Source organism: Halichoeres trimaculatus, unplaced genomic scaffold, assembly GCF_033239565.1.
Source record: "Halichoeres trimaculatus isolate MK-OKI-2021-1 unplaced genomic scaffold, fHalTri1.1 fHalTri1_scaffold_15, whole genome shotgun sequence".
Lineage (NCBI taxonomy): Eukaryota > Metazoa > Chordata > Actinopteri > Labriformes > Labridae > Halichoeres > Halichoeres trimaculatus.
The window spans coordinates 23,269,097-23,293,825 of NW_027437193.1; the positions used below are offsets into that span (position 1 = coordinate 23,269,097).

Sequence of the window (24,729 nt, forward strand, 5' to 3'; positions counted from 1 at the left end):
ATGAGAGAAAATAAACACACCAGGCTGCAGCCTCTTGCTTCACAAAGATAAACATTCACGCAAATAAAACCACAACACGCATCAGCAGATTTAAGTCATAAAACTATATTTATAAATAAAAAGACATTTTTCCTTGATAAAAAGAGTAGTGTGAAAGACATGTTAAGAAACTTTTTTTTACTATACATTATCACAACACAGAGTCAGAAAATGCTCTGGTTAACACATGAAAATGCAGTTATGTAGTGTAAAAATGACTCTTCAAGCTGGATGCTCATGTTAAGCATTGATAAATGAAACTAGTCGTAGACAACTACATATATATAATAAAACAAACGCATTCTCACAGTAAGGACTGTGATTCTCTTGAACTAAGAACAATTTTCCTGTTTCATTCTCTCTTAAGTCAAGCAAACTGTTAAAAGGTCTGAATAAAGTTAAGTGTTTCATCTTTGTTTTTTTTTCTTTTTGTTAGGGATTGAAGAAACAGAAGAAAGGAAGAGGCTTCTTTTGCTCAGTTTGTGGTGAGCAGGGGTGGGGAAGGACAGAAGAAGTTAGATAAGGAAAGCAAGGAGGAGGGAGAGTGAAGAACAAATGAAAAACATCCATGTTGCAAAGCGCTGAGTCATCTTCCCCAGCGTTTCATTTCCACTGCTTCCCTCCCTCTCTTGCTCTTTGTCCTCATGCAAACTCTTCCCCACTGAGGAGAGGAAACAGAGAGGTGCTTTGGTTCCATCTCAAGTGAGGGGTTTCTTCACTGAAGAAAGTATGGCCACAACTACTTGGAAGAAAAGCAGAGGGAACATTTTCTCTCAACACACACAACATGGTTTATATTTCTGCTCTTGGAGAAGTAGGGTCAAGGTCTTGGGTTACGGCTGTTGCAATCCTTCCCCCCTCCTGTCTTTTCATGCTGTCCTGCTCTGCCTTACAATGACATTAGAAGGTCCTTTCTGCTACTCTGTTATTAGCCTACAGCCTGGGTTACATGACATCAACAAAGAATTCTCCTGCATTTCCCACCGCCATGCGCAGTGACTGGCGTGAGGCGGTGAGCTCAGGCGGCACAGAGGAGAGGTCTCTTCCTGGGGGAGCACCAGGTGCTGCTGTAGACAGATGTTGTGGCTGGGGGGGCAGGCCAGGTGGGCCATAAACCAGGCCAGGTCCGTAGGCTATTGAGTGTGAGTTGCCACTGCGGTGGCTGACAGAGCTACGAACGCTCCGCTCACTGGGGGGAGCTACTGAGCGCTCACTGGGAGCTCGGTGGCTCCTTATCTCAGGTTCACTGCCACTGCCCCCAGACTTCCGTCCCTCATTCTTACTGCAGTTGGAACCGCTGCTTCCTGTGGAAGTACACAATACAAAAAATTACATTCATTGAATTTAAAATGACTGAACTGAGGCACTTACTACAATAAAGGTAGAAGTGAAGTGATGCAGACAGAACTGACCCAGTTTGTGGGAGACTCTCATGAGAGCTGTATGACTAATGCAGACATGGTCACTGAGCAATCACTGCCTCCCACAGGCTGAAATACTTAGCCAAAAGCAATCCCACCTTTGTAATTTACCAGACACAGGCTGTTTTTGAGACAAGCTCTTCTGTCTGATAACTGAACTAAAAAAAAATTCCACTCAAAAACCAGTCTAACACTGAATGCATGGAAATATTTTCTTTGTATTTCTGCATCTTATAGAGAAGAAGATCTGGGGAAGTATTAATGCCAACACTGAAAGATACAATAGACACATAATGACAGCTCCAAAAGTTGCAACACTTTACTTCTCTAAAGTGGGTAAACTATTCAGCAATATTTTTAAAGCTAGCAAGCAACCACGAAATGAGGACAGAATGTCTGGGATACTCTGTGCAGTCAGTAGACCCAGCTGTTGTTAGTCAGTAAATACCTCCATGGAGTACGCAAACAGCTCCTAAAACCAAATGTCTGGATGTCTATTTCCACACATTAAATACACAAAATAAAAACATGTAAATAACACGGCTTTGGAGCGGTTTGTAGGAAAAATCTTTACTCTTGACAGAGGATGGCTGTTTTCTGTCTTTGAAGTCAGTGAAGTATGCACTGAAACTGTGAAATCTGTTATTTTTACACATCAACCAAAATCTCTCTACCTTGGGAAGTGATTACATAAAGTGGTTCAAGTAGTTTGCTTCTGCAGAAACTATTCAGTTATAGCTTGCATTAATTCACATCAGCTAAAATAGCTCTTACTCATCAGTATTTCTGCATTTTTGGAAGTAACTACCACAGTGTGCACTTAAGTGTTTGCAGCATGCAGGTGGTGAGAAAGAATCCATCGCCATTAAAAAAGCATCAACAGATACAGTGATACACATGTAGTGATGTCTAACAACTCACCGCTGTGCTGGCTTCCTGCACTTCCAGCTGTTGGTCCTCCATGGAATGGCTGTGGCAGGTCATACGGGTGTGGAATTGGGAACTGGTAGGGCAGGGCCATTGGCCAGGGAGCTGCCCCTGGATGTGGCAGAGGGGGGAGTGTGTCCTGATCCGAGGCACCCCCACTGGAACCATCATGGTCATGGAGGGACAGGTGGGTCATGTCTGAGGGAGACAGACAGGGGGAAGTGGTTATGACTTTTAGCTTATAATCGAAAGAACTCACAACAACAAGAGACCAAGAGTCACAGGGCCAGACAACTAGCCAACACTACCAAAGAGTTCACTTACTGCCACAGAGGTCTCCAAAGATGTAATAACATTGTTCAGAGAAGGTGATCTTGTTGACCGTGTGTCGGATGTAGCCGGCCTTGAGAAGGTTGCTGGCATATTTGCGGGCTTCTCTGCGATCTGAGAACCCTTCGACGTGATGGAAGAGCCAGTCCACCACATCAGAGCCTAGAGACACAGATTAGACCGTACACATGTCAGTCACCCATTATATTCTGAAGTTGATAATTGTCAGATATCAGGTGGTGCTTCAGATCGACTACACATTGCTGACTTTTCTAATGTTGAAAGAACTAATGTGATAAGTAAAACACTGGGGAGCACTTCCTCAGCTTCCTACTGATAAAATTGTTGATGACATTTTTGATTAAACATAGCACAATGAAAAGTTCATTCAAGAGGCTTCCAGGTATCTCCTAGCTGTGATCCTACAACAATGACGGTAAGCATTGATTGAACTCAGACGATCACAGAGGTGTGTGTGCATACTGATGGAGGAAGTAATAAATGCTCAGTCACAGCTTCAGCTTTGACGTACCGATAAAAGCATTGGCGATGGTTATCTTGAGCCACATCCTGTCTCGCACCTCCAGACCCGACTCTGGGCAAGCCATGGCCTTAGCGACTGTTGCCATGTCGCTGTGGATGGAAAGGTGGAAGTCATCAAACCCTGGAAAACATTGAAAGGAGATCGTTACCACAGGAGCTGAACCACATCCTCCAAAAACAGCCAACTTAGTTTTCAGTTCTGTCTGTATGTACACCACTGAACCTCTTTCCAAGAAAATCAGAAATCAGCTTTCAAAAAATCAAAACGTGTGAAGGAGATTTTGATTTCTCTGTAACAAATCTTAACGATAGCACAAGCGAGTGTAGTTTCCAAATCTAAACAAGTAGAAAAATGTTGGTTTGTGGTGGAATTTGCCTCTGATAATATTTGGTTTCCTGTGGTCTGGACTATAATTTGACCCCTGTGTGGTCCAGATCATGAATCATCAGACTGAATCTTGCTTAAATTGGACAACTGAGCTGTATTTTTTTTAATCGCACTAGGTTCTCGATCCCATTTACATAAATGTCCTTGATAGAAGACGTGTTTGTGGCATTTCAGAATACAATGTTTTTATACTGTTTCAATGTGCACTGTAAAAACTGAAATCTAAGCCAGTGACTGTCTTATTCATAGTAAAAATGTGTTATTAGACTCAATTTAAGCCAGAGTCACCTGAAAAGTGAAGAAAAAATGTCATATTTCAAGATAGTAAAGGAAAAAATGACACCTGAATTTTCTTTTACTATCTTGAAATATGACATTTTCTTCAATGTGTCGAAGTGGTGCTGCTGTTTTTTAATTTGAAACACTGTCTCTACAAAACTCATCCTTTCAAATGGAAGCATCACCTTATGGAAGCTTTTGTCTTGGTTAAAACTGCTGAACTCACTTTGCTTATGACACATTTTTCTTCGTATTATGGTTGAACATGGTTCAAAATGAGAATTGAAGCTCCAGCAAAAAAAAAAAGAAAGGCCTTCATACCTATCCAGCACACCAAAACACCATAAAATCACACACTTTGGAATGGAAATGAAGTGTTAAGATTTTTTTAATGCTCACACATTGACTTTGATCTGTTTGAGAGGAAAATCTCCAAAATGTGGATTGTATTATATTATTTTAGCCAGGAAGGTGTGTCAACAGAGTGGAAAGTTTTCCTCAAAAAGACAAGAAAGACATCAGTGTCCCACAAGATTACAGGGGGATAAAGGTTGTGAGTTATGGCCCATTTTTGACAAGAGTTATTGAGCAGATGGAAGCAGAAAAACGCTGGAACTGACAATTGCACAAGGAATGCAGTGAGAGGGCAGGGCTACACTTAGCACAGAAATCTACAAACAAGTCTCAGGGAGACAGATATCACTGCATTTACAGGAGTTATGAAGGCAGGGCAGTGTTCTCTATTTAAAGTCTCTATTAGTAAAAAAGTAACTGAAATAAAAAGAACATGGAAAAAATACAGAAACATGTAGAAAGTGAATGTAAAATATGTGGGGAAAAAAACAGTAGAGGGCGTGTGACTTACGTTCAGTCTCGGGGATGGAGCTGCTGATGGAGGAGCTGGTGGAGGTGACGGTGCTCATAGATGGGCTCATGCCATATGCTGGGTAAACTCCGGTCATAGCAGCTGTGTGGGAAACCCATGCAGCTGGATCAATCGGCCGGATTGGCTCACCTGTTTGAATAAAGATGGGATCTTCAGTTAGTTGATCTTGCCGAATCCAAAGCAGCACTCTTAAAAATAAACTTTTCTGCATTTTGAAGCTAATTAGAAGGAAAGAAACAAAACAACACAGAGAAAAACTCACTCCTGGGCAGAGCAAAGCAGCTTCGAGGGTTCGGGTCCCAGCACTTGGCCACAGTGAGAGTAATGGGGCTGTTCATAAACACACAGACAAACAGTAACCTTCACTATGTCCTGTGTTTCATGGAACAGTATCTCTTTTACAGAATAAGGATGAGGGTGTTTATATTTGCAACTTACCCAGGTTTATGCACGATGTCCCTCAGGACTCGAACTGCATCATCATTGCTCATGTTTTCAAAGTTTATATCATTCACCTTTAGAAATAAAAAAACAATCCAACAGTTAGTCCGGATGTAAACATGCAGTATGCCTGTACAAATTAGGGCTGAACAACATTTGATTTGAAACCGGCATCGCAAGGTATTAGAATGCAATTTCCAAATCGCAAAGGCTGCCATAAGAAAAAAAATATATCATGTACACAGACCTGAGGGGTTTTTGGAACCTGTACTTTCTTCTTATTCAATCAAGAATTGCAAAAAAAAAGACTTATTTAAATGTTAACAGTATGCTTTGTCATGTTAGTCATGCTATAGAATGACTCAAAGCTGCTAAATCGCAAACGCAGTATTGGTCCAAACAAATCACAATTGGATTATTTTCCAAAATTGTTTAGCCCTACTACAAATCTGATTCAATATAGGCGGTCAACTTTTACAGAGTAAATGTTATTACAATAAATACTGCACTGGAGTATCTTGGACTGTTAATTTCAATACGGAGTCCAAAGATCAGATTTAGCATAAAATCCAAACTGACCAAACTCCTATATCTCCAGACATATATGAAAATCATGTGATGAGACTACACAGAAAAAGAGTTTAATGATAAAAAAAATGGGGAAAGGAGTTTTTTATATAAATCTCACTTTGTAGATGTTTTTAATTAACTGCAGTGCAGTGGAGTTCTGAGAATTGCAATGTTTTGTCTCTTATTAGTGACACATGTAAATCTGATTAGAACAGCTCTGACTGCTCACACATTACTGAGTGCTTACATTTCACAAAAACTTTCCCTGGTCCATCTCCCAGGCACACATGAACACACTTTAACCCTGTATGTGTCCCTCTCTGTCTCTGTCTTATGCAGACACACACACACACACACCTACCTGTAAGAGCATGTCCCCTGGCTCAATTCGTCCATCTGCAGCCACAGCTCCTCCCTTCATGATGGAGCCAATATAGATCCCACCATCCCCTCTCTCATTACTTTGACCAACGATACTGATGCCCAAGAAGTTGTACTTCTCTGTGAGGAGGAGAGAAACGGACACAGATGTAAGTAAAGACAGAAAAATACAACCAAAGCCAGAATCAATATGGAGCCAATAAGTCACATCTGCAGATCATCCTTTCTCCTAAAAGCACGTCAAAAGTGAGACTCAGTGTGTGGCTGAGGCTTTATTCAAAAAAACAAAACAGGCTGCAATCATCCAAACATATGTTACTGCTTAGCGTGTACAGATTCCACATGGTAATGACACTTACCCATGTTCAGAGTGACAGTGATGATGTTCAGAGACATGGTGGAGTCTGTGATGCTACTGAAAGAGGAGGACTGGAGGGAAGAAGACAAAACTTTACTAAAACAAGAAATCTTTAAAAGAGAGCAGCAGTCAGGTTTGTCCTACATGTGCTGCTGTCTCACCCTGTCCATATTGGATGCCTTTGGTTTCCTTCGGCGACGGCGATGTCGTCTCATTAGTCGAGAGGAGCTCTGCTCTGTGGAGCTGCTGAATCTGAAAACAAGGGAAAAAAATCTTATTATAACCTTTCCACAGTAAAAACAAATGTAATGCCTAATTACCAAACATGTTTCGAACAAAAGAAAAAGAAACATAAAAATTAAGTTTTTATGAAATGTTTCCACCAAGCCTTAAAACAATGTCTGATTACTCTGTTTTGTTGTTAAAAAATATTGTGAAGAAAAACAGATTTTCTCTTCATGAACCAAGAAACTCAAACTCTCAATTCTCCAGTTATGACCAGACAGATAAATGTTTTTACAGGTAAACATAGTTTCTCTAATGACTGGAAAGATGCTTGTGAATACAATGAATCTTGGATCACGATCAGCTTCAGCTGCACTGGCTGAAGAAAAAAAAACGTCCTGTGAGATGCCTGAAGATACAAAACAGCAGAGTCTCTTCAGTGCAACAGATTCTTCCACCACATGGGGGAGAACTCAAGGGGGTAACCACAAAAACCACCAGACTGGAATTATGCTAGTCTGTGCCAAAAAACACCAAATATAAATCCAGATGCCTTGCTCTAAGGCAGAATACTTGTGTTCACTGTTCACTGCTCTCGTAAACAACAAGCTCCACATGATGTCTGACCTGCTGGTTGCGTCATCGTCATCTGAATCGAAGCAGGAAGTGGACTCCAGCTCGCTGCTCATGAAGGACGAGCAGCTGTCGTACTCTGGGCCTCCTCGCCCGTGAGGCCGCGATGAAAAACCGTTCTGCCTTCCTCCTGCAGGAGACAATGATACGATCAGGATGACTCATAAAAACAAGGGACAATGGAAACGTGGGTGTCTTGGTATGATGGAAGAAAAATGAGGAATCCCTAAACTTGAAAAGAGATTTGACATAACAAATGCACTTTAGAAGAGCAATACATCTCATTTCAAATTATAATTGGTCTGTGAAGGGTTAAGACTTTTCTCTTTTACATTCTCTTCTTATCATGAGGGTAACTCATAATGTTTTAAAGTCACAGTGTGGTCAAACTATGTTTACATACTTTGGACAATTATTAAAGTGACGCTGTTTTGTCCTTGCTGGAAAGAATCTTACTCATGCACAGAAACGGTTCCCCTTATGGCAGCGGCCGTTGTTTTAATTCCTAGCTTTGACCCTTGGCTGCATGTCATCCCCAAGGATTTGCTTTCCCTATCGGCTGTCCTTTGAAGTAATATGAAATGCCTGCAAAGTATTTCATATGCAGACTCTGATGGAGTGTGACCACATTTGGTATATGTGTGTCTTTAGCAGTGTGAAAGCTTCATCAACAACCTTTCACTAGCCTAACATGCTCAAAGGTTTTTTGCATCTGTGATTGCAGCTTGCTATGTATCCCTTAAAGGTCCCATATTGTGCAAAAATCACTTTATTAAGTCTTTTGGTGAAATTTGTGGGTCTTTGGCTTTCCTCCCAGCCCACAAAATGTGATATTTAATGACAAAACCTGTTCTTAGTAGTGCTTGTGAATGTAAAATCCTGACCTAAAATGAACTGTTTGGACTTTGGGGATTTGCCGACGTCAGCGATTCCCTTTTTGACCAATCAGGAGCAAGTCTGACCTGATTGGTCCACCAGAGCAGATACCCTTGCGCCCCTGAATAATGAAGTTGAAGAGCCATCACTGCTCTATTTTTGGCTGTAAACAGCCACATAGTTCCATGCATAAGCTTCCTATCTTGAAAGAAGACAGGACTAAGTGGCAAGAGTTCATTTATCAAGGAAATGTGCCAGCTACACTCAGTAAAACTGTGCATGTGTGTGCTAGTCACTTCACGGCCGACTGCTTTTCCAACTTTGGACAGCACAACAGAGGGCTAAAGAATAGACTGGTCCTGAATCCAGGCGCATTACCAACCATCCATCAACAAACCTGGGACCCTGGAAATGTGAGTATTTTAAATGCTGTGTGCTGTGGAGCAGATGTAAGAGCTTTTCCTCAGTGTCCCCCCTGTCTCTGTGTTAGCTTCAGGATGCTAACTTTAGCTGTGATTAGTCTGTTGTTTTAGCCTGTAATGTTACGGTAAACGAGCTTCGCTGTTTTCTAAACACTCGGAGCTCATGGCGCCGCTCTCAGTGACGCTGAAGAGCGGGGCGGTATCAGCGGTGGCTCAATTACATATGAAGGTCACGCCCACTAAATCAGAGCGTTCTGAATAGAGGGGCTATGAGAGCCTGGAAACAATGCTGCTGTGCTTGATTTGTTGGCTTTTTGGACCAAAACATGTAACTACCATTTCATGAAGACATCAACGATCCAGATTAAACTGCAGAAAAGGAGCAGAATATGGGACCTTTAAGTTGTGCATATTCCACAGGCTAAGGCTTGAGTTTTACACTTTTTCGCAGCTCATTATGCTAACGGAAAGAATTCAAGTTGATAATTTAACCCTCTTCATCCAACACATAACTCATTGGTGTGAGAGGTTTTGAAATAAGAAAACTGTCACATGCAGCGCTTCAGAGAAAACAATGAAAGTCCTCGGCAAACGTTTTCTGACCGTGGTCGTTGGTGTGTTTCCGCCGTGGCCTCTCCCTGTCTCTCCTTTGCGACACCATGGAGCCAGTCTCTGTGTCGTTGTCCAAACTGTCCCGACCGCTTGCTGCCTTCCCACTTCAGACACAGACGATGAGCAGAAGACAGAGTCGGTGTTAAAAAGAGACAGTTAGCACTGTGTCATTATCCCAGCAATAAAGCATACCTGACAGCTGCTAAAACAAATGTGTAAAAAAGAGAATCTCTTTAAAAATTGAGCAGCCCATCAAAGTTCAAAACAACACTACACCACAGAATTTACATGTGTAGGAACCTTAAAGTCCTAAAACCAAACTTAGGAGAAGTGGGAACATGATGAACGGACTAAATCAAATGGGATTAATTTTCCGGGATGGAAAAAAAAAGATTTAAAAAATGTGGATTCTGTTTGTTCTGGGTAGTCACAAGGTGTCACACTTTTCACATTTAATTTACTGTTTCCTCAGCTAATGCTGTTATTGGTAAACAAAGGTGGACTCATTCAGGAAATACACACTGAGCCAAACTCCAATTACACGTGGCATCTGTTTCTCTTTCACACACTCGGGATGCATTTGCACACAAGTGAAGAAACACATCACAGAATATTTTCTGAGTACACTGACTGATAGGAGGGTGGTCTTGAGTCCCCGATGCCACCGGTTCTTTCCAAAGGAGGTGCCGCCTCTACACTGTCCGCCACTGAGCCTGCATCTGTGTGGGCCCCGTCTCCAGACACCAGCTGTTGACAGACAGAGAACCAGGTCAGAGAGAAGGATGACACAAACACTCAAGAGAGAAGAATAAACAGAAAGAAATAGAGCAGGAGGGCAGAGGACCCACGTCAGAGCACTACTGTGTTTACACTGTCGTATATATCCAAGGGTTGATAACTTCTTGTTTCATTGTCACAGCCTAAAGGTGTGCCAGCAAAGTAGGACCTTAAATGTCTCATTAAACTATACTGTATACATGTCCTCTATAAATTTTCAGCTGAAATGGAAAAGCTGTACAAAGGCAGCTGTTGTTGGAAAGAAACGTGAAAGAAGGAGAATGTGCCAAGACTTGAGATTTAACTTCCCGACAGTGTTGTCTGAGTTACCAACGTGTGGGAAAAGAAGCATCCACTGGACCGTGACTGTGTTTCAGGAGAGGGTGCAAAAGTGGTCAAATTCATCATAACATTATTAGACTGCTCATGATCCCTTCATTTTTGCTCCTTTAGAATCAGAGCATTCAAAGAAAGATTAGTCCTGCTCTCTCAAGATGTTATTTTCTCCTCAAATAGGCCAGGGGTTTGGAGTGCTGTGGTATTTTGGATGTTTTCCATGCTAGAAAAGCAGCGTGAAGGTGCATGGTGTGCATGCAAAAACAAGCAGAGAATCAGTGTAACGATGAGAGGCCTATAGCTGTCCAGTGCGGAGAGTCTGATTTCATTTTATACACAACAGGCGAAGGCTGAAACACATTCCTTACAACCATCCCCACAGCCATCAGGCTAAAAAGCTTTTAGAAATACACCAGTGATCCCCTGTATTTTACTCCAGACCTAATCAGTCAAATTTGTTTTTGATTACTGGCGAATGAGTGAACTACAAACTATTCGTGGTGATTTCTTCAACTGTCTTTTTGTCATTGAGTCAAAGTCTAAACACATGTTCAGAGTCCAAGATTTTACATCAGTCAGAAACAGCACTCTCATTTAAAAATCCCTCAATATCAATTGTTTGATGATGAATTATATCATAGTGAATGTCAAAAAAACTTTTTAAGTTAAATAACTTAACATATAAAGAAGCTTGGACAATAACTTTTAACCAGGGTCAGTAAAAACAACAAGATTCACAAAGAATATTAGCTTTGTGGATGACACGGTTACCCCAAGGATGAAAATGATAAACAGTTAAAAACACCCAGAGAGGCATACTAGTGATAACCACATAACATGAGAATAATGAATAATAAAAACAGAACAGAAATTCTGAAACTGAAGCTGTTTTTAAAATCAAATACTGCCGATAAGAGCATGTGGCTACTGCACATGTCTGTGTTGTATCATGCAGACACAGGGTTCATCTCTGATCCTGCAGTTCTCACTTATTACTTTATGAACATGTCAGTTGATCTCCCTTGTCCACACACTGACAAAACAGCGGAGTGTATTCTTATCTACAAGTTAATTTTAGGTCTCCTTCCTTCATTCCTTCTAACAATCATGTGAAAGCAGAACATTCCTCAGCGTCTGGAACTTTTCTTACTGTCGTTTTCAACGATTAGCGCCAAAATGGGAAAGTGACATGACACTCAATGAACTGGTCTTGTTGGAGGCTTTTAAGTGTTTCTGAATAATTTGAAGGCAGACACAGCTCCCTCTCATGCACGCTCTACTGATGTATTTATGATCATGTCTAATGTATTTTTCTCATGTTTTCATGTATCATGATCATATATGTTGTATAAGCTGCTCTTTACCAGATACAGTGTAACCTGTGCTGTTGATTTTTGTCATGTCAGTCAGCTACTTCCTGGTTGTATAAAGGTTAATAACTGACAATAAATTTTAAGTTTATTTTGGGCTTTTCAAGCCATTTTTAGACACTGAAGAGAGAATGAAACTTGGTGAGTGGAGAATGATATGGGCTTCCTGCTTTGAGGTCTATAGCCTGAGTACATGGGGGGTACAAGACAACCGCAAGGCAAAACCTGCACCCCATAAAAATAAGATATGTGATTAACCTTTTTCCAATGTATTACGAAGAGTTTACGCTATGTTTGCACAGAACTTTTTTATTCTCAGTTAACAAAGTGTTTTCTTTAGTTTGAAGAAAGAGAAGTGTGTTCATAGCATGACTGTGAGGATGCATTAAAGTGTAAAACACATATAAATGAAAAGCCTGTTTGTCAACGGCATGTCAGATTGCATGGGGCTGGCCTGTTATGATTTGATAAAAGTGAGCCAGACCCCTCAGACCCCAGGGAGCAATCTATCAGATCAACCAAATGACAGATGAAAACTGGTGAAAACAAATGGACTGAAACTGAGATAACGTTTCATTGTACATGGAACATTTCAACAGCAGTCCTGAGATAACAAATAATACACACACACACACACACACACACACACACACACACACACACACACACACACACACACACACACACACACACACACACACACACACACACACGCTTTGAACCTCTGCCAACTAAACTGTTTCTTTTGTCAAGTGACAAAGACCACAACAAAGGAATACACCGGGATATGCATACTGGGTAACACACACTAACACACACATATATATATAGTGACATAACTGTGTTGATGACTCTCAAATAAAACCTATAATCACAACCACTCTGTGCTAGATTAACCAAATGCATCGGCCTTTCACATCAAGGAACAGAACACTCTTTCTTTCAACTTCTTCTCCCCTGCCAGTGAGATTCAATCTTCTTGCTAGATGACATGCAGTGAGGCTCTTTGTTATGTGGTATTTTCTTCCTATCCTGTGATTTCACTTGCTCCTAATCCAATTTCAATGTCGACAAGAGAGGAAGGGAGGCTGTGCTTCCAGACCAGATGTCTCTTGTGTTGTGGAGACAGGAGAATTATTGCTTAGAGCCTCTAAATGACTTTGTACAAGCAAGTACATGTAAGTATGTGTCGGAGGTTTTGTCTGAAATGAGAAAAGACTTGACATTTGGTGGAAATTACTTTTGGTATAAATAAAATTAAATCAGTGCAGTTCCTACTTTTGGAAAGTGCTGAAAAATACAAACAGAGCTCAAGTAATGGTGTTTGCAAGTGTCTGTTGCCACAAAGATCATTATGTGATAATAATATTATCCACACAGATGCAGAGGGCCTCTCCCCAAAGACAGAGTATTGTTGTGATCGCTCGTCAACAGATGGAAAACACCGATGCCAAATACCACATAATTCAGAGAAAACTTGAAAGGGAACAAACGAAAAAAAAAAACTAAATCAGAAAATTACTTCAGGATGTATTTTGAACATACCCATGACACAACACGTCCATTGAAACAGGGAAGCTTAGCGTTGTCGTCAGATATTTCCTCCTTAACCACCCTGTAAAGAGAACAAAGCACTGTTTCAGTAAACCTTTCCAACACAAAAGCACTCTCAGGGCAATAAAGTATAAGGCTGGGCAATGCTTTCAACAGTCAGGACAGACAAGGACAATGGAGAAAACAAATGCAGATTTTATAGGGTTCTTACAACCTTATTTTTACACAGCGACATTTGGGGAAATATAATACTGCCCGTAGGATAGATCAGGTGGTAAAGAAAAGACACACCTAGAGAACAAACAAAACTAAAAAGATCTATGCATGGGTAAGTGCATTTTACAGTAACTGAATTTAGATCAAGAATTTGTGAAATCTTACTTTGAGAGTAAGCTCTGGTAATTAAGGTTTATGGTTAAACCAGATTTTACTAAAGTCACTGGATAACAGCTGGTTGGTCATAAATTTGTTAGACAGTCACAAAAAACATTGGTTTTAACAGACAAAAATTTAAAACCTCTTTCTTTTTGCAATAAAAGCAGGAATTTGAAGCTTTCTCAAGAAACTTGTCAATGTTTCAACCAGTAATACTGAGTGAATTTCCAGAGAACCTTCCCAGACAGGCTGCTTCCTTTAGAGACTCAGGTGCCAGATGTTACAATGACAACACTCTCAGTCAAAGGGGTGAGATACACCTCAGACTTCTGACACAATAAACTGTGCTTTCAAGTGAAAGTTGTATTGGTAATGGTAAGGGAGGCCTTCTTAGAGTCTTTGAAGTAAAAAAATGTCAACCACCAGCACTTATTCAGGTCTAGTAGGTTACTGGATCAATACCATAGGTATAAGCTTAGATCGTTATTTCCAGAATAACCCTCCAGTCTTCAAGGCATGAATAGCTGTGGGTCCTTTCAAAACATGTCTCTCCCACTTGAAATGTTAAGAAGCTGATGCCCCACCCTAGTGGGGTAGGTTAACGTTTAGCCATAAACTAACTTTGGAAACCTGATTGAAATGTTAGAAAAAATGTCAATTTCCTCCATTTTTAACTTCAATGAGGACGCTGTCAGGAAGAATGTTAAGTTTATACCTTTGCAGCCATGTTCTAACACAGAGGGACATGCTCATAAAGCTGCCAGAGTGATGAACAGGGCATTCCTGTGTTCAACTCTGCATTCCTCGGGCTAATAGACAACAACAGCAGGGCCTGCTGCAGTCAATGACCGAGCTAACACAAACCGGCCGTTTACATTCTGACGTTAGCCCGTTAGCACAAACGTCCCATACATTAGCCACCGACTGGCTGTAACTATTAATAACCGGTTAAAATCATTGTTTGTCAGCTGTCCCTGCTACCTCTATATTCATAATACACGAAAACGTCACGTAGGACTGTTGCTAGTGTTTAAATACCATACTTGGCCAGAGTAAGTCAAGACACAAGACGTGTACGCTAGCCTCACAGGCAATGTAAACAAACGCTAAACAGATCTGCTAACGCTGCGAGCTGTTCGCTAACAGCTAACAAAGGGACTGAAATGTATGAAGCTAGCTATACCGATCGAGAGATAGACACTGTTAACGCTCATGACAAGCCAGCTGGATGGACTAACCACTCACTCAACGTAAATCCAGCTGCACTAAAGAAAACCCTCTTCAGGGGAGATGTTGCTAATGCTTTGTCAAACATAATAAACCCTGAAACAGTTACCCGAAGTCATCGTCCATAGATTTGAAGAAGAATTTGTAATTTGGCTTCTTGAGGACATTTTTGAAGTCTGCCAAAGTGACTTTGTCCGCCGGTACCGACAGTTTCACCAAATACGGTGTCTCCTGGTCGTCGAGGTGGTAGATAATTTTTGTCTCCCCCATCTCGGACTGCGGCTGAGGGGACGCTGGCAGGGTACATCAAGCCGCGGGCCTGGCAGGCAGGCTCCCTCTCCGGCCCCGACTCCCCGTGGCGCTGGCTGCGGCGGTACGGTGGTCTTCTCGGCTATCCCTGGCTGACCGACACGCTGCGTGGTCGTGGTTCTCTTTTTTTTTACGCCAGCTCGCTACGTTGAACCTGTCTTTCTATTCAAAAAAAGCACCGTGCTCCTCCATCGAGCGTCCAAACACCGTCCATAATCTTAATCGCGCAGGTTCGACTTGATTCTAAACTTCCAACAAAAAGCTGATATCTATTAAAGAATTGTAAAACAAATAAAAACGTTGGAAAAAGAGACAATCTAAGGGGGGGGGTCAGTTTTCTCTTCTTGCTAGCTGACAGGCTCGGTACTTTGTTGCACACGAAACTGTACAAAATCGCTCAAGCCTGTCTCGGAGGGGCGCCATCCAAAGGAGAGGAGGAGAGTGACAGCGTCCTGCCGCAGTGCATGAGTCAGTAGGGGCGGTCACAGTTGGCCCCTTCAGCAGGAGAGGCCACCTTACTTAGACCCCAACTCATCATTTCTCAGTTCTCTCTGTATGCACGGGCCTGTAGTTTCTACATGTGGAGAAAATCACCAGCATAATGTAGTTCAAATTCTCAATGTCCCACCTGATTTACAGAGCTCAACAAATTCACCGACCACCACCCATTGTAAGGTGTTTGACACTGCTGCCTTAAATTAACAGTGATATACATAAATATATATATAGTTCAGCTGTCCTCTTTCTACTAAAGTCCATGAAAAGAACCAAGCACTTAATCATTTCTTGATTAACAAATCAGTACTTGCAGTCTTGAACCGAAAATCTTTCTTGATATCTCGGACTTCTTAGAGACTTCCAGTGTGATGGCTCAAATGTGGGTATAAAAATGTGACAGGATGTTTTTTTCTCATTTTCATGACAAGCTGTCTAGTAAATTTGCTAAACATTGTATATAATTCTGAAAAGTTCAAGATTTAAAGTTGCTCAGCCTTTGCCCAAGGTGCATCTTCGAAATGGGTAGAAAGAGTTTAGGGTTTATCTGCCATTAGTGTACCACCTAACAGATACTACTAATAATTTACCAGTAAAGCAATGCAGAAACAATTATTTTATGATGTATTTGTGATCTACTGACTCATTTTGTAAAGTTCTACATTTTCTGTGGGGCTATGATACAAGGCATTTTCAGACATGGAAAAAAAAAACCATTCAAATGATAATGCATGTATCTTAACAGGTGTCTTTAACACCATTTCAGTGATTTTAAGTTAAGATCCGTCATTATTCCCCCTCTTTTTTTTTTTTTTTTTACAAATTTGTCATGCTGTGTATTAGTCAATCAGAAATGTAAAGAATAGCTAACAGGGTATATAACAAGTCATCTACATTGTATCAGTTTAGATGGAGTTTGTGTGGCTTTGTTCTACCCAAATTCCCAATTTAAGATGTGCAGTAGATCCTGGACGCCACAATATAATAATCACAGTTTTTTACATTTACATAGCTGAAGTAACTAGTAAAATACTATTTCGACTGAAAGCATGTACATAAGTCATTTTCTCAGACAGCGTCATATTATATTGGTATCAGGACTTTGTTTTAGCATTCCGGTATGCAACACTCCAGTCAATTGTGAATATTTACAGCTACTGCAGTTTATTGGACTGAATGAATTTTGATTTGCGAGTACAGACAACACAAAGCAAAAGTAAATACAACATATCTGTTCAATGGAGAACCAGTAAAAGCATCTCAAACGATAAACAAATGGTTTACAAAATGGAGTTTCTGTAAATAAGTGTGACTTAACCACTTTTTTTTCTGAGGATAAAATATTCCTCATATCTTTATCACCATCATAATCATCATCTCTATAAACCTGTCACTGCAGTAGGCGAAGACGGTGATGCAATATTAGTACACACAAATACAAAAACAAATGGGGGAAATGGGGTTTGGTCTCTTTCTTATTCTGTTAAATAAGCTCTGAAGGAAGCAGAGCAGAGCAGGCAGGCTGGTCTCAATCATCTAGAAAGTCATCATCCAGGTTGACGTCTGTGGTGTCAATGTCATCGAGCTCCATGTTGTCCAAGTCTGCTTCCAGCTCATCCAAAATCTAAATTAAAACATATACAAAAGAAAAGATGTTAAAAAAACTGACTACTACGAAGACTACTCCATTTGATTTTTGTTTCACGCTGGGAAAAAAAATCCATAATCCAATGGTAACAACAGACCTTCTCTTTTTCCGAAAGTGCAGTAATTTCCTCCTGTTCTTCCTCCTCCTCCTCCTCCTCTTCTTCATCTTTGTCCACTGCTGAGGGAGCAGCAGGCTCAGACTGTGAGAACGTCACAGCTGCGGCCACTGCTGTAGCGACAGAAGCTGCTGCCACAGACTCCTCACTATCTTGTGTCTGTCATAAAAATAATTAGTTGAAAAAGAGTAAGCTGCAAGTTAGAATTAAACTAAAAAAAAATCACGTTTTTTTGAACCTTTTTGAAGCATTAGGAAATATTTTCTTCACAGAGTCAATGGATATTATGACAAACCTTGGCAGCCTGGGGGACGAAGTCTCCTTTGGGCTCGTATCCCTGTGCCTCCTCAAGAATATTCCTGTCTTCATTGAGCTGAAAAATTAAGGCAGTTTGTTTAAGTACGGGGAAGAGCATTGAGATACAATCCTAAAAATGTTGTCTGCATAAAATACAGCCACTTTGGTTTTTAATTTAAACAATTTACCGTGACAAGTGGATAATCTGTGGCAGGCCTGGTGGTGCCCAAGCAGGTCTCTCGCAAGTAATGCTCGGCTGCAAAGGCTTCTTTCAGCCCGGGGAACAGATTCTCGTACTCTGTGGGGTCTGCCAGGGACTCAGCTGCCTGGAAGGAAGATAAGCAACACAGTTAAAGAAGAAAAACAGATATTTGATACTTTAAGAACATTTGAATTCTCATATCTTGTTATTTTCAACTCATTCTGTACTCTCATTGATGTAGCATTTACTGCAAGTTTTAGGAATTACTTTCAAGGAAAAATGTAAAAAATAAACAAAGGAAAGGTAAAACAAAACAGACCCACATCTACATAGATATGATAACAATTGTATCTAGGTGGATGTGTATGCACAGCATTAATAAGACTGCACACATTTTCTCATCACAGATGTTTTTCTGCAGCTTTTGAGAGAACGGCAGCAGCTACATCTCATGTGTTATCAAGATCCTGTGAGTCTGAAACATGTCACAGGCAAAGCTTAAGCTGTAACAGCATTACTGTCATCCACATCATTGCTTCAATTACTCAAGTTTGCAATACAGCTTTTCCTATTTGCTTGGAGGATTAAACTCTTTGTATTGCTAACGAAACTGACCTTCTGGTTAACCTTCGCCAGGTTCTCCCTCCACAGTTTAACAACCCGAGACACCTGGCTGGGCAGGTAAGTGCGAGCCAGGAAGGCTGCTTCAGGTAATCGGTTTGTCCTGATCAGGAGCTCTAAACACTGATCCAGTCTGTGGAAAACAAGGAATATGCACGAGTTACAGAATTCACTGCACACTGCATACATAGCTGTTATTGTCAGCACTTTGCAGTATCGTAGTACTCACTTCCCCTGGAGGAAGTAGGTCATGAAGGCCACATTGTTCTTGCCGTCCCTCTCCGCGCCCTCAGCCAGCTTGCCCACCATAGTGGCGTTACCTGAGGCTGTTGCGAGGAGCAGCAAGCCACCATAATCCTGGGCATGGTGCAGGCACTCCTGGGCTAGGCCAAACTGGCACTTACTGATAGCCAGCTCCGCTAACTGCTTCCACTTTTGCTCAGACTGCAGGGGATAAAGCATAAAACATTACAAAGATGCAAGAATACAAAATCCCTTTGTAAATTCTGTTTGCGTTTAATAAAAAGAATGAGGTGCCATTTAAATGTAGTTTGCAGCAAACGCCAGCTACTAAGATCATACCTCTGCTTCGACAGCCAGCTGGTAGGCGATCTTCAACTCCCCCAGTTGCAGCGCTAGCTCAAACCTGTGTTCTGGGTCTGTGGAAACAGCCAGAGCCTGCTGCTTGAAACCCTGAGGAGACAAAGAAACAAATTTCATCAGCATGATTCAAGCTCAGTATGTACAAGTAAATCCCCTTCTCTAAATGTTGAGGAGAAAAAACACAGCATCTGCATTTTCTTACCTGTTTCTCCAGGAAATGGGCCACTCTGGTCCGCTGCTCTTTAGGAATTGTTGGCAGCACCTTGTCAGCCATCCCAAAGTCCCTTCTCATGACAGCTGTCTGGTACTCTAGGACAGAGACCAGCAGGGAGTAGCTGACAATGTTGAGCTCCTTGTCTCCCAGATACAGGCGGTCATCTTTGGGAATGTAGCCCAGCAGGTACATGGTTCTTTTGATGGGGAAGAAAGGAGTTGCAACAGATCAGGCAACTTTCACAGCAGACATCAAATACACACATTAAGCACAACATTAAGTTGAAGTCCAACTATCTGTTCTTGTACCTGTCCAGGTGAGCAATAGTGACAATTTCTCCACCGACATAGTAGTTCAGCCTGTTCACTGAGCTTGTGTAGATGAAGCAGTCTCCAACCCAGAGTCCGGTCTTCACAATCTCCTGGATCTCTCCCTGGACCTGGAAACAAGGACAAAAAGGTTCCAAGTTCAGAAAGTAATTCTAACTTCCCAACAAATAAAGAGTATTTATGGCATAGAGTACCATCCTACTATCATCCTATTAGTATATAAAATAAAACCTAGATGTGTTCCTACATAACTAAAAAAAAAAGCACATCTCAAAAAGATGTGCGTCCTGGCACCAACACCTACCTCAAAAGCATCTTCAATACCATCCTCCGTCACTCCTTCATTGTTTTCTTGAGAAGCAGCAACTTTATCAGCCATGTAACGCAGAATGAAGAAGGACTCCTCTGTGGCAATGCAGACCAGTTCACCAGAGTCTGACCAGAAAATCTGGTCAAGTTAAGAGAGAAGGAGAGGTAAGAAAATAATGTTTCACTGAAATTATATGATAACAGCTTCCAGTTGACCGTACCTGAAGTAATTATTTACAGTTATGATATGAAAGCAACTTGTCTCAGACAGGTACCAAGAATGAAAATGTGTTGGACATTTAGTTAGTGGGTCTCACGTGTTTTGGCTGGATCTCAATGCGACGGATCAGCTCCGTGTTCTCCCAGTCATAAAATGCCAGGCCGTTGACTGACCTCACTCCAAGCAGGAAACCTCCATAGATCCCTGCAGGAAGAGTGGGAGCAGACCCAGTGAAGAACACAGTCATAACTTCCCCCTCCTAAACCACCCATCTGCTCTACACCAACATTATCATTACCTTCAGCTCCAAAGTCAGGCTTGAAAGATTTCTTCTCCTTGAAATTTTTGAAGATTTTGACAATGCTGTTGCTTTCTCTGATGGCATATCTGTTTCAAAATAAAACATAAGAATCAGTTAAGGACAGCTGTAATAATAGCAATAATAATAAAGCAGAGACGCATCTCTGCTTTATTATAGCTGTTATTTTAAAAAACACACTTACTCTGATGAGTCGTGTGCCCAGACAAACTCCTGTGCTGAGCCAAAGCTCTTGTTCCTCAAAGCCATGGCAGTGTAGATGATGTACTCTCCATCTCCGCACACCACAACAAACCTGTGGCATAGAAAGATGTAAATATGCGAAGAAAAGCTTCTCGTTGCAGTAATAAGGCCTATGGGAAGTGTATGTTTACCTTCCATTGGGATTATGCTGGATGGTTTGGGGGTAAATCTCACAGCTGCCCATGTCTTTAACAGCCAGTGGGAGCCTCTCTCCGTCCTTGATTTCAGCATCACCCATTGCCTTCAGGTTGGCCTGCTGTATTTCACTGTGTTTGGCCCAGATGATTTTTCCGTTTGTGTCCATAGACATGGCTGGCTCCTCCCGACCCACCTACAAAGCACATTACAGAAATTTTCATTGTGTTGCCCTTTGAAAAAAAATACCCCTTTGTGACACACTTTTCTTACAAACTACCATCTGTTCACCTTGATAATGATGCTGCCTTCGTCATAGCCCAAAGCTACATTGTTGGAGCCCCTGAGACCACACACGCACCACACTCTCTCCATGCCGTAGTTCAGGGTACTCTCCAGGCGGTAAGTGCTCGAGTGCCAGATACGCACCGTGCCTACAGACAGAGGAGAATATGTTTCATATGATGAGCACGGATCAGTGTGGCCATGAGATGAGATGTTTTGAGTTGTTTCTGATCAGAGACTCTTACTCACCATCCTCTGATCCGGTGATGATAATGGGCAGCTCTGGGTGGAAGCTGACACAAGAGACATTCTGAGCATGGCCCTCCAGAGTCTGGACACAGGTCTTGTTCTACAACACACACAGAAAAACATTTTAATAAATGAAGCTAATGACCACTCAGAGAAATGACAGATCAACTCTAAAAGAAAACTACGATCTTTGATTATTAAAAAAAACTTTTTCCAGATAGGAATTAGTGTAAGCCACAGCTGTATGCTTCGAACTAAAGCACAGTATCCTGACCTGGTAATCCCAGATCTTGACTTGGCGGTCATCAGCCCCTGAAATGAGGTAGGGCTTGTCTCCTCCACTGTAATAATCGATGCAATTGACTCCTTTCTCGTGACCTTCCAAAGTGAAATTGGGAGAGGAAGAGCCAAGCTGCCAAACCTGAAGTAAGGACACGATGGAGAGTCACTTAGTGCACCCAAAAGACCTTCAAGTTAACACAGCTGTTAAGTAAGACTGATCTTTATTTGTTGACATTAAAGAAGCTTCAGTTCTGTAAGGGGATTTAAGTTTTACCACAGCACTTGGTCACTCACAGCAAAATAATCTTTACCTTTATAGTCCTGTCAAGAGAAGCACTGGCAAACTGGTTGTTGTCCTTGGGGTTGATGACAATCTGCATGACATAGTGAGTGTGACCCTCAAACACCTGGCTGCACGACCACTTCTTTTCCCAGTCCCATAGCTTGATCAACATGTCATCTGCACGGAAAACAGATTTGATCAATGCATGTGTACAAGCAAAAGAGTCTGAGTGCATTTGGAAAAAAAAAAAAAACGGGTTCAGTAGTTTTGTGATGGATAAATCAAAGGAGTCTAGTTGGACACCAATGAAAGCATCAGGAGTTTACGAGCATACCACTGCTGGTCAGGATGTAGGGCTGGGTTGGATGGACCGCAATGCAGCGTATGTAGTCAGAATGGGCTTCAAACATGTGGACCCGCTCTAGGGTGTTGTAGTTGAACACACGGATCTGCATGTCATCCTAAGCAAAGAGAAACACACGTTTGAATATTAAGTAAAAATACAGCTAATTCTTAACACTATCTGAAAAAGACTGACAAATTAAGAAATGCATATCAAGGTAAACATACAACTATGTAATTCAAATGTACAGACTAAATGTGAACAGTGTGACACCACCAAGGTCGTCAACATTTTTGATAGTGCTATTCTTCAATGCTTTAAAACTCTAATACTTGTATGCACAACACTGTATAACTTAAGTACAATGTATTTTTGATTGTATTCTTTATTTTTGTTTTTGTTTTTGTTTTTTTTTAGTGCAAAGTTCAGGATGGAAAACCAATATAATCAAATCAACAATCCATTCTTCCTTTGCCTTGGTATCAAAACAGGTACTGGTTTGATTTTAACACAAACGGAATCAGAGTTCAAAATTCTGGTATTATAACAAGTCTTTACACCACTCATCAGTTGTGATCCCAACACAAATGCAACTTACTGCTCCAGTGATGACCCAGTTCTTTCTTGCCACAAACTTGGAAGCTCTGACCGGAAGGTCACACACTTCAAAGGTCTTCACAAGAGTCTGAAAAAAAAACGCGTTTGTGAATTGTCAAGGATGCCTGACATTAACACTACTATTATGCTTGTCAACTGTCTTTGCCTAAGAATTTACGTATTTATGAGTCAATGAAACAGCAGCAGTCTTTAAATACGGCGTGGTTATACTACATACTGTATGGGTGTATCATACCTGTGTTTCATGATTCCACACACAGACACTGCCGTTGTACAGACTGGCCAGCATCCATGGCTCGGTTGGGTGAAGGTCCACACTCTTCACCCGGTCTGACCTGGCTGTCAGCCTCCGCTTGATATCCAGCCTCAGAGGCTGACGAGACAGCAGATGATCAACATCATGATTTTAGTTATGCTTTTTGAACTCTCAATATATTCGACTTTTTGAGAGCATTTAAAGGTGTAGTGGAACATCTGTAGAATGAATGTAAACCCCAAAGTGGTATGACGGATAGTCTTACCAATGAAAATGTTGACATGCTAACGATGACATGATGAGCCTAATACATCTTATTGACTTTAATACTCTCCAGTGGGTTCATCTCTTATATCAAACGTGCTACTAGAAACAGTAAAAAATGTGACGATAATTTTAGTAAGTGTCAAAAAATAGGAGCAATTACCTACAAGCCCCTGTGCTAACTAAAGCTAGTTAGCCGCTAAGCTATTTCCCAGGATACATCATTCTTTCACACCGTTCAATGGTCGCTTAGTATAGGATATTAGATAAGGCATTTATCCATGAGACATGTTTCTTACCATGTTTTATCCCCGTGTTGTCACAATTAGATCCGATAAACGTTTTATAAACAGCTGCAGTCGAGGTTTAAACGTTGAGATTACAGTGAACGGAGCACTGGACGATACTGACGTGGAAGTTCCTGGAACTCGATCTCGCGAGAGTTGCGCTCTGGAAGTGATGACGTGACATCAAATGAACTGACCTGACTTCTGCCACCGCGTCAAGAGTTCGGGTAAATTATGGTCAGCTCGTGTGGCAGTTAGAATATACGGTGAAGTTATTTTTTTACAAGTCAAACTGTTGGGACAGGTATTTTTAGTTTCACAAAGATGATGAGAGTTGCCCGAAGTAATGGCGAAAAAGTTGGAGGCGATAATAAAGCGCATGAGATGAAAAAATAAATGCAAAAAAAGCAAAGTGTGGTAAGTAAAATGGTGAACTTAAACAAATGGTCCGAGAGGAATAACAAACTCAAACTCAGCTTTATTTATGTAACACCTTTGATACACTTAAACATGCAGCCCAAAGCTCAAACCTATGACACGTAACAAGCATGTGTCATCATGCTGCAGGAGTAAAAACCCATTGTTCTTGTGGGCTCAAAGTAAAATAACAAGTCAAAAATAACTTATTCCGTAAGTGACAACAAATGACTTTAATTTTCTTGTAACTTAATAAAACCTCAACTTATTTACGCTTGCCCCGTCATCACTTCCAATCTGTTTTTCCTCTCCCCAGGATCAGAGATAATTTTCCTGCAGGAATTGGCGCCACCTATTGAACTTTTTGTTTTATGTCTTTTTTTCAGCAACCTGCATTTTATACCCAGTCAAAAATT

At 41.2% G+C, this 24,729-nt stretch overlaps 2 protein-coding genes across 2 annotated transcripts; both read right to left on the reverse strand.

Moving 5' to 3' along the window:
* Positions 1-120: 120 nt before the first annotated feature.
* Positions 121-15,780, reverse strand: LOC141803944 (segment polarity protein dishevelled homolog DVL-3-like). The gene is made up of 15 exons (XM_074688065.1): positions 15,080-15,780; positions 13,360-13,429; positions 9,963-10,078; positions 9,323-9,435; positions 7,416-7,551; positions 6,725-6,815; positions 6,565-6,634; positions 6,186-6,325; positions 5,252-5,328; positions 5,076-5,143; positions 4,793-4,942; positions 3,250-3,381; positions 2,712-2,879; positions 2,382-2,585; positions 121-1,343 (listed from the first exon to the last, which is right to left on the reverse strand). The coding sequence occupies exons 1-15, from the start codon at positions 15,238-15,240 to the stop codon at positions 985-987; spliced, it is 2,055 nt and encodes a 684-aa protein (XP_074544166.1). The 5' UTR covers positions 15,241-15,780; the 3' UTR covers positions 121-984.
* A 1,142-nt stretch (positions 15,781-16,922) lies between these two features.
* copb2 (COPI coat complex subunit beta 2) lies at positions 16,923-24,093 on the reverse strand. The gene is made up of 22 exons (XM_074689513.1): positions 23,909-24,093; positions 23,325-23,462; positions 23,070-23,156; positions 22,463-22,589; positions 22,157-22,305; positions 21,838-21,984; positions 21,564-21,663; positions 21,321-21,463; positions 21,026-21,225; positions 20,836-20,946; positions 20,631-20,719; positions 20,430-20,536; positions 20,108-20,251; positions 19,783-19,913; positions 19,463-19,670; positions 19,240-19,350; positions 18,887-19,101; positions 18,652-18,790; positions 18,023-18,160; positions 17,833-17,910; positions 17,520-17,696; positions 16,923-17,398 (listed from the first exon to the last, which is right to left on the reverse strand). The coding sequence occupies exons 1-22, from the start codon at positions 23,909-23,911 to the stop codon at positions 17,303-17,305; spliced, it is 2,838 nt and encodes a 945-aa protein (XP_074545614.1). The 5' UTR covers positions 23,912-24,093; the 3' UTR covers positions 16,923-17,302.
* Positions 24,094-24,729: the final 636 nt, after the last annotated feature.

Excerpts from the sequence above, each read along its gene's own strand:
- LOC141803944 (XM_074688065.1), bottom strand. The coding sequence starts at position 15,240 with ATGGGGGAGACAAAAATTATCTACCACCTCGACGACCAGGAGACACCG. Across the intron at positions 13,430-15,079 it reads TCTATGGACGATGACTTCGG|GGTGGTTAAGGAGGAAATAT; the intron begins GTAACTGTTTCA and ends TTCTCTTTACAG. Across the intron at positions 10,079-13,359 it reads ATGGACGTGTTGTGTCATGG|CTGGTGTCTGGAGACGGGGC; the intron begins GTATGTTCAAAA and ends GTCTGTCAACAG.
- copb2 (XM_074689513.1), bottom strand. Across the intron at positions 18,791-18,886 it reads ACCTACTTCCTCCAGGGGAA|ACTGGATCAGTGTTTAGAGC; the intron begins GTGAGTACTACG and ends TGTTTTCCACAG. Across the intron at positions 17,911-18,022 it reads CAGATTATCCACTTGTCACG|CTCAATGAAGACAGGAATAT; the intron begins GTAAATTGTTTA and ends TTAATTTTTCAG.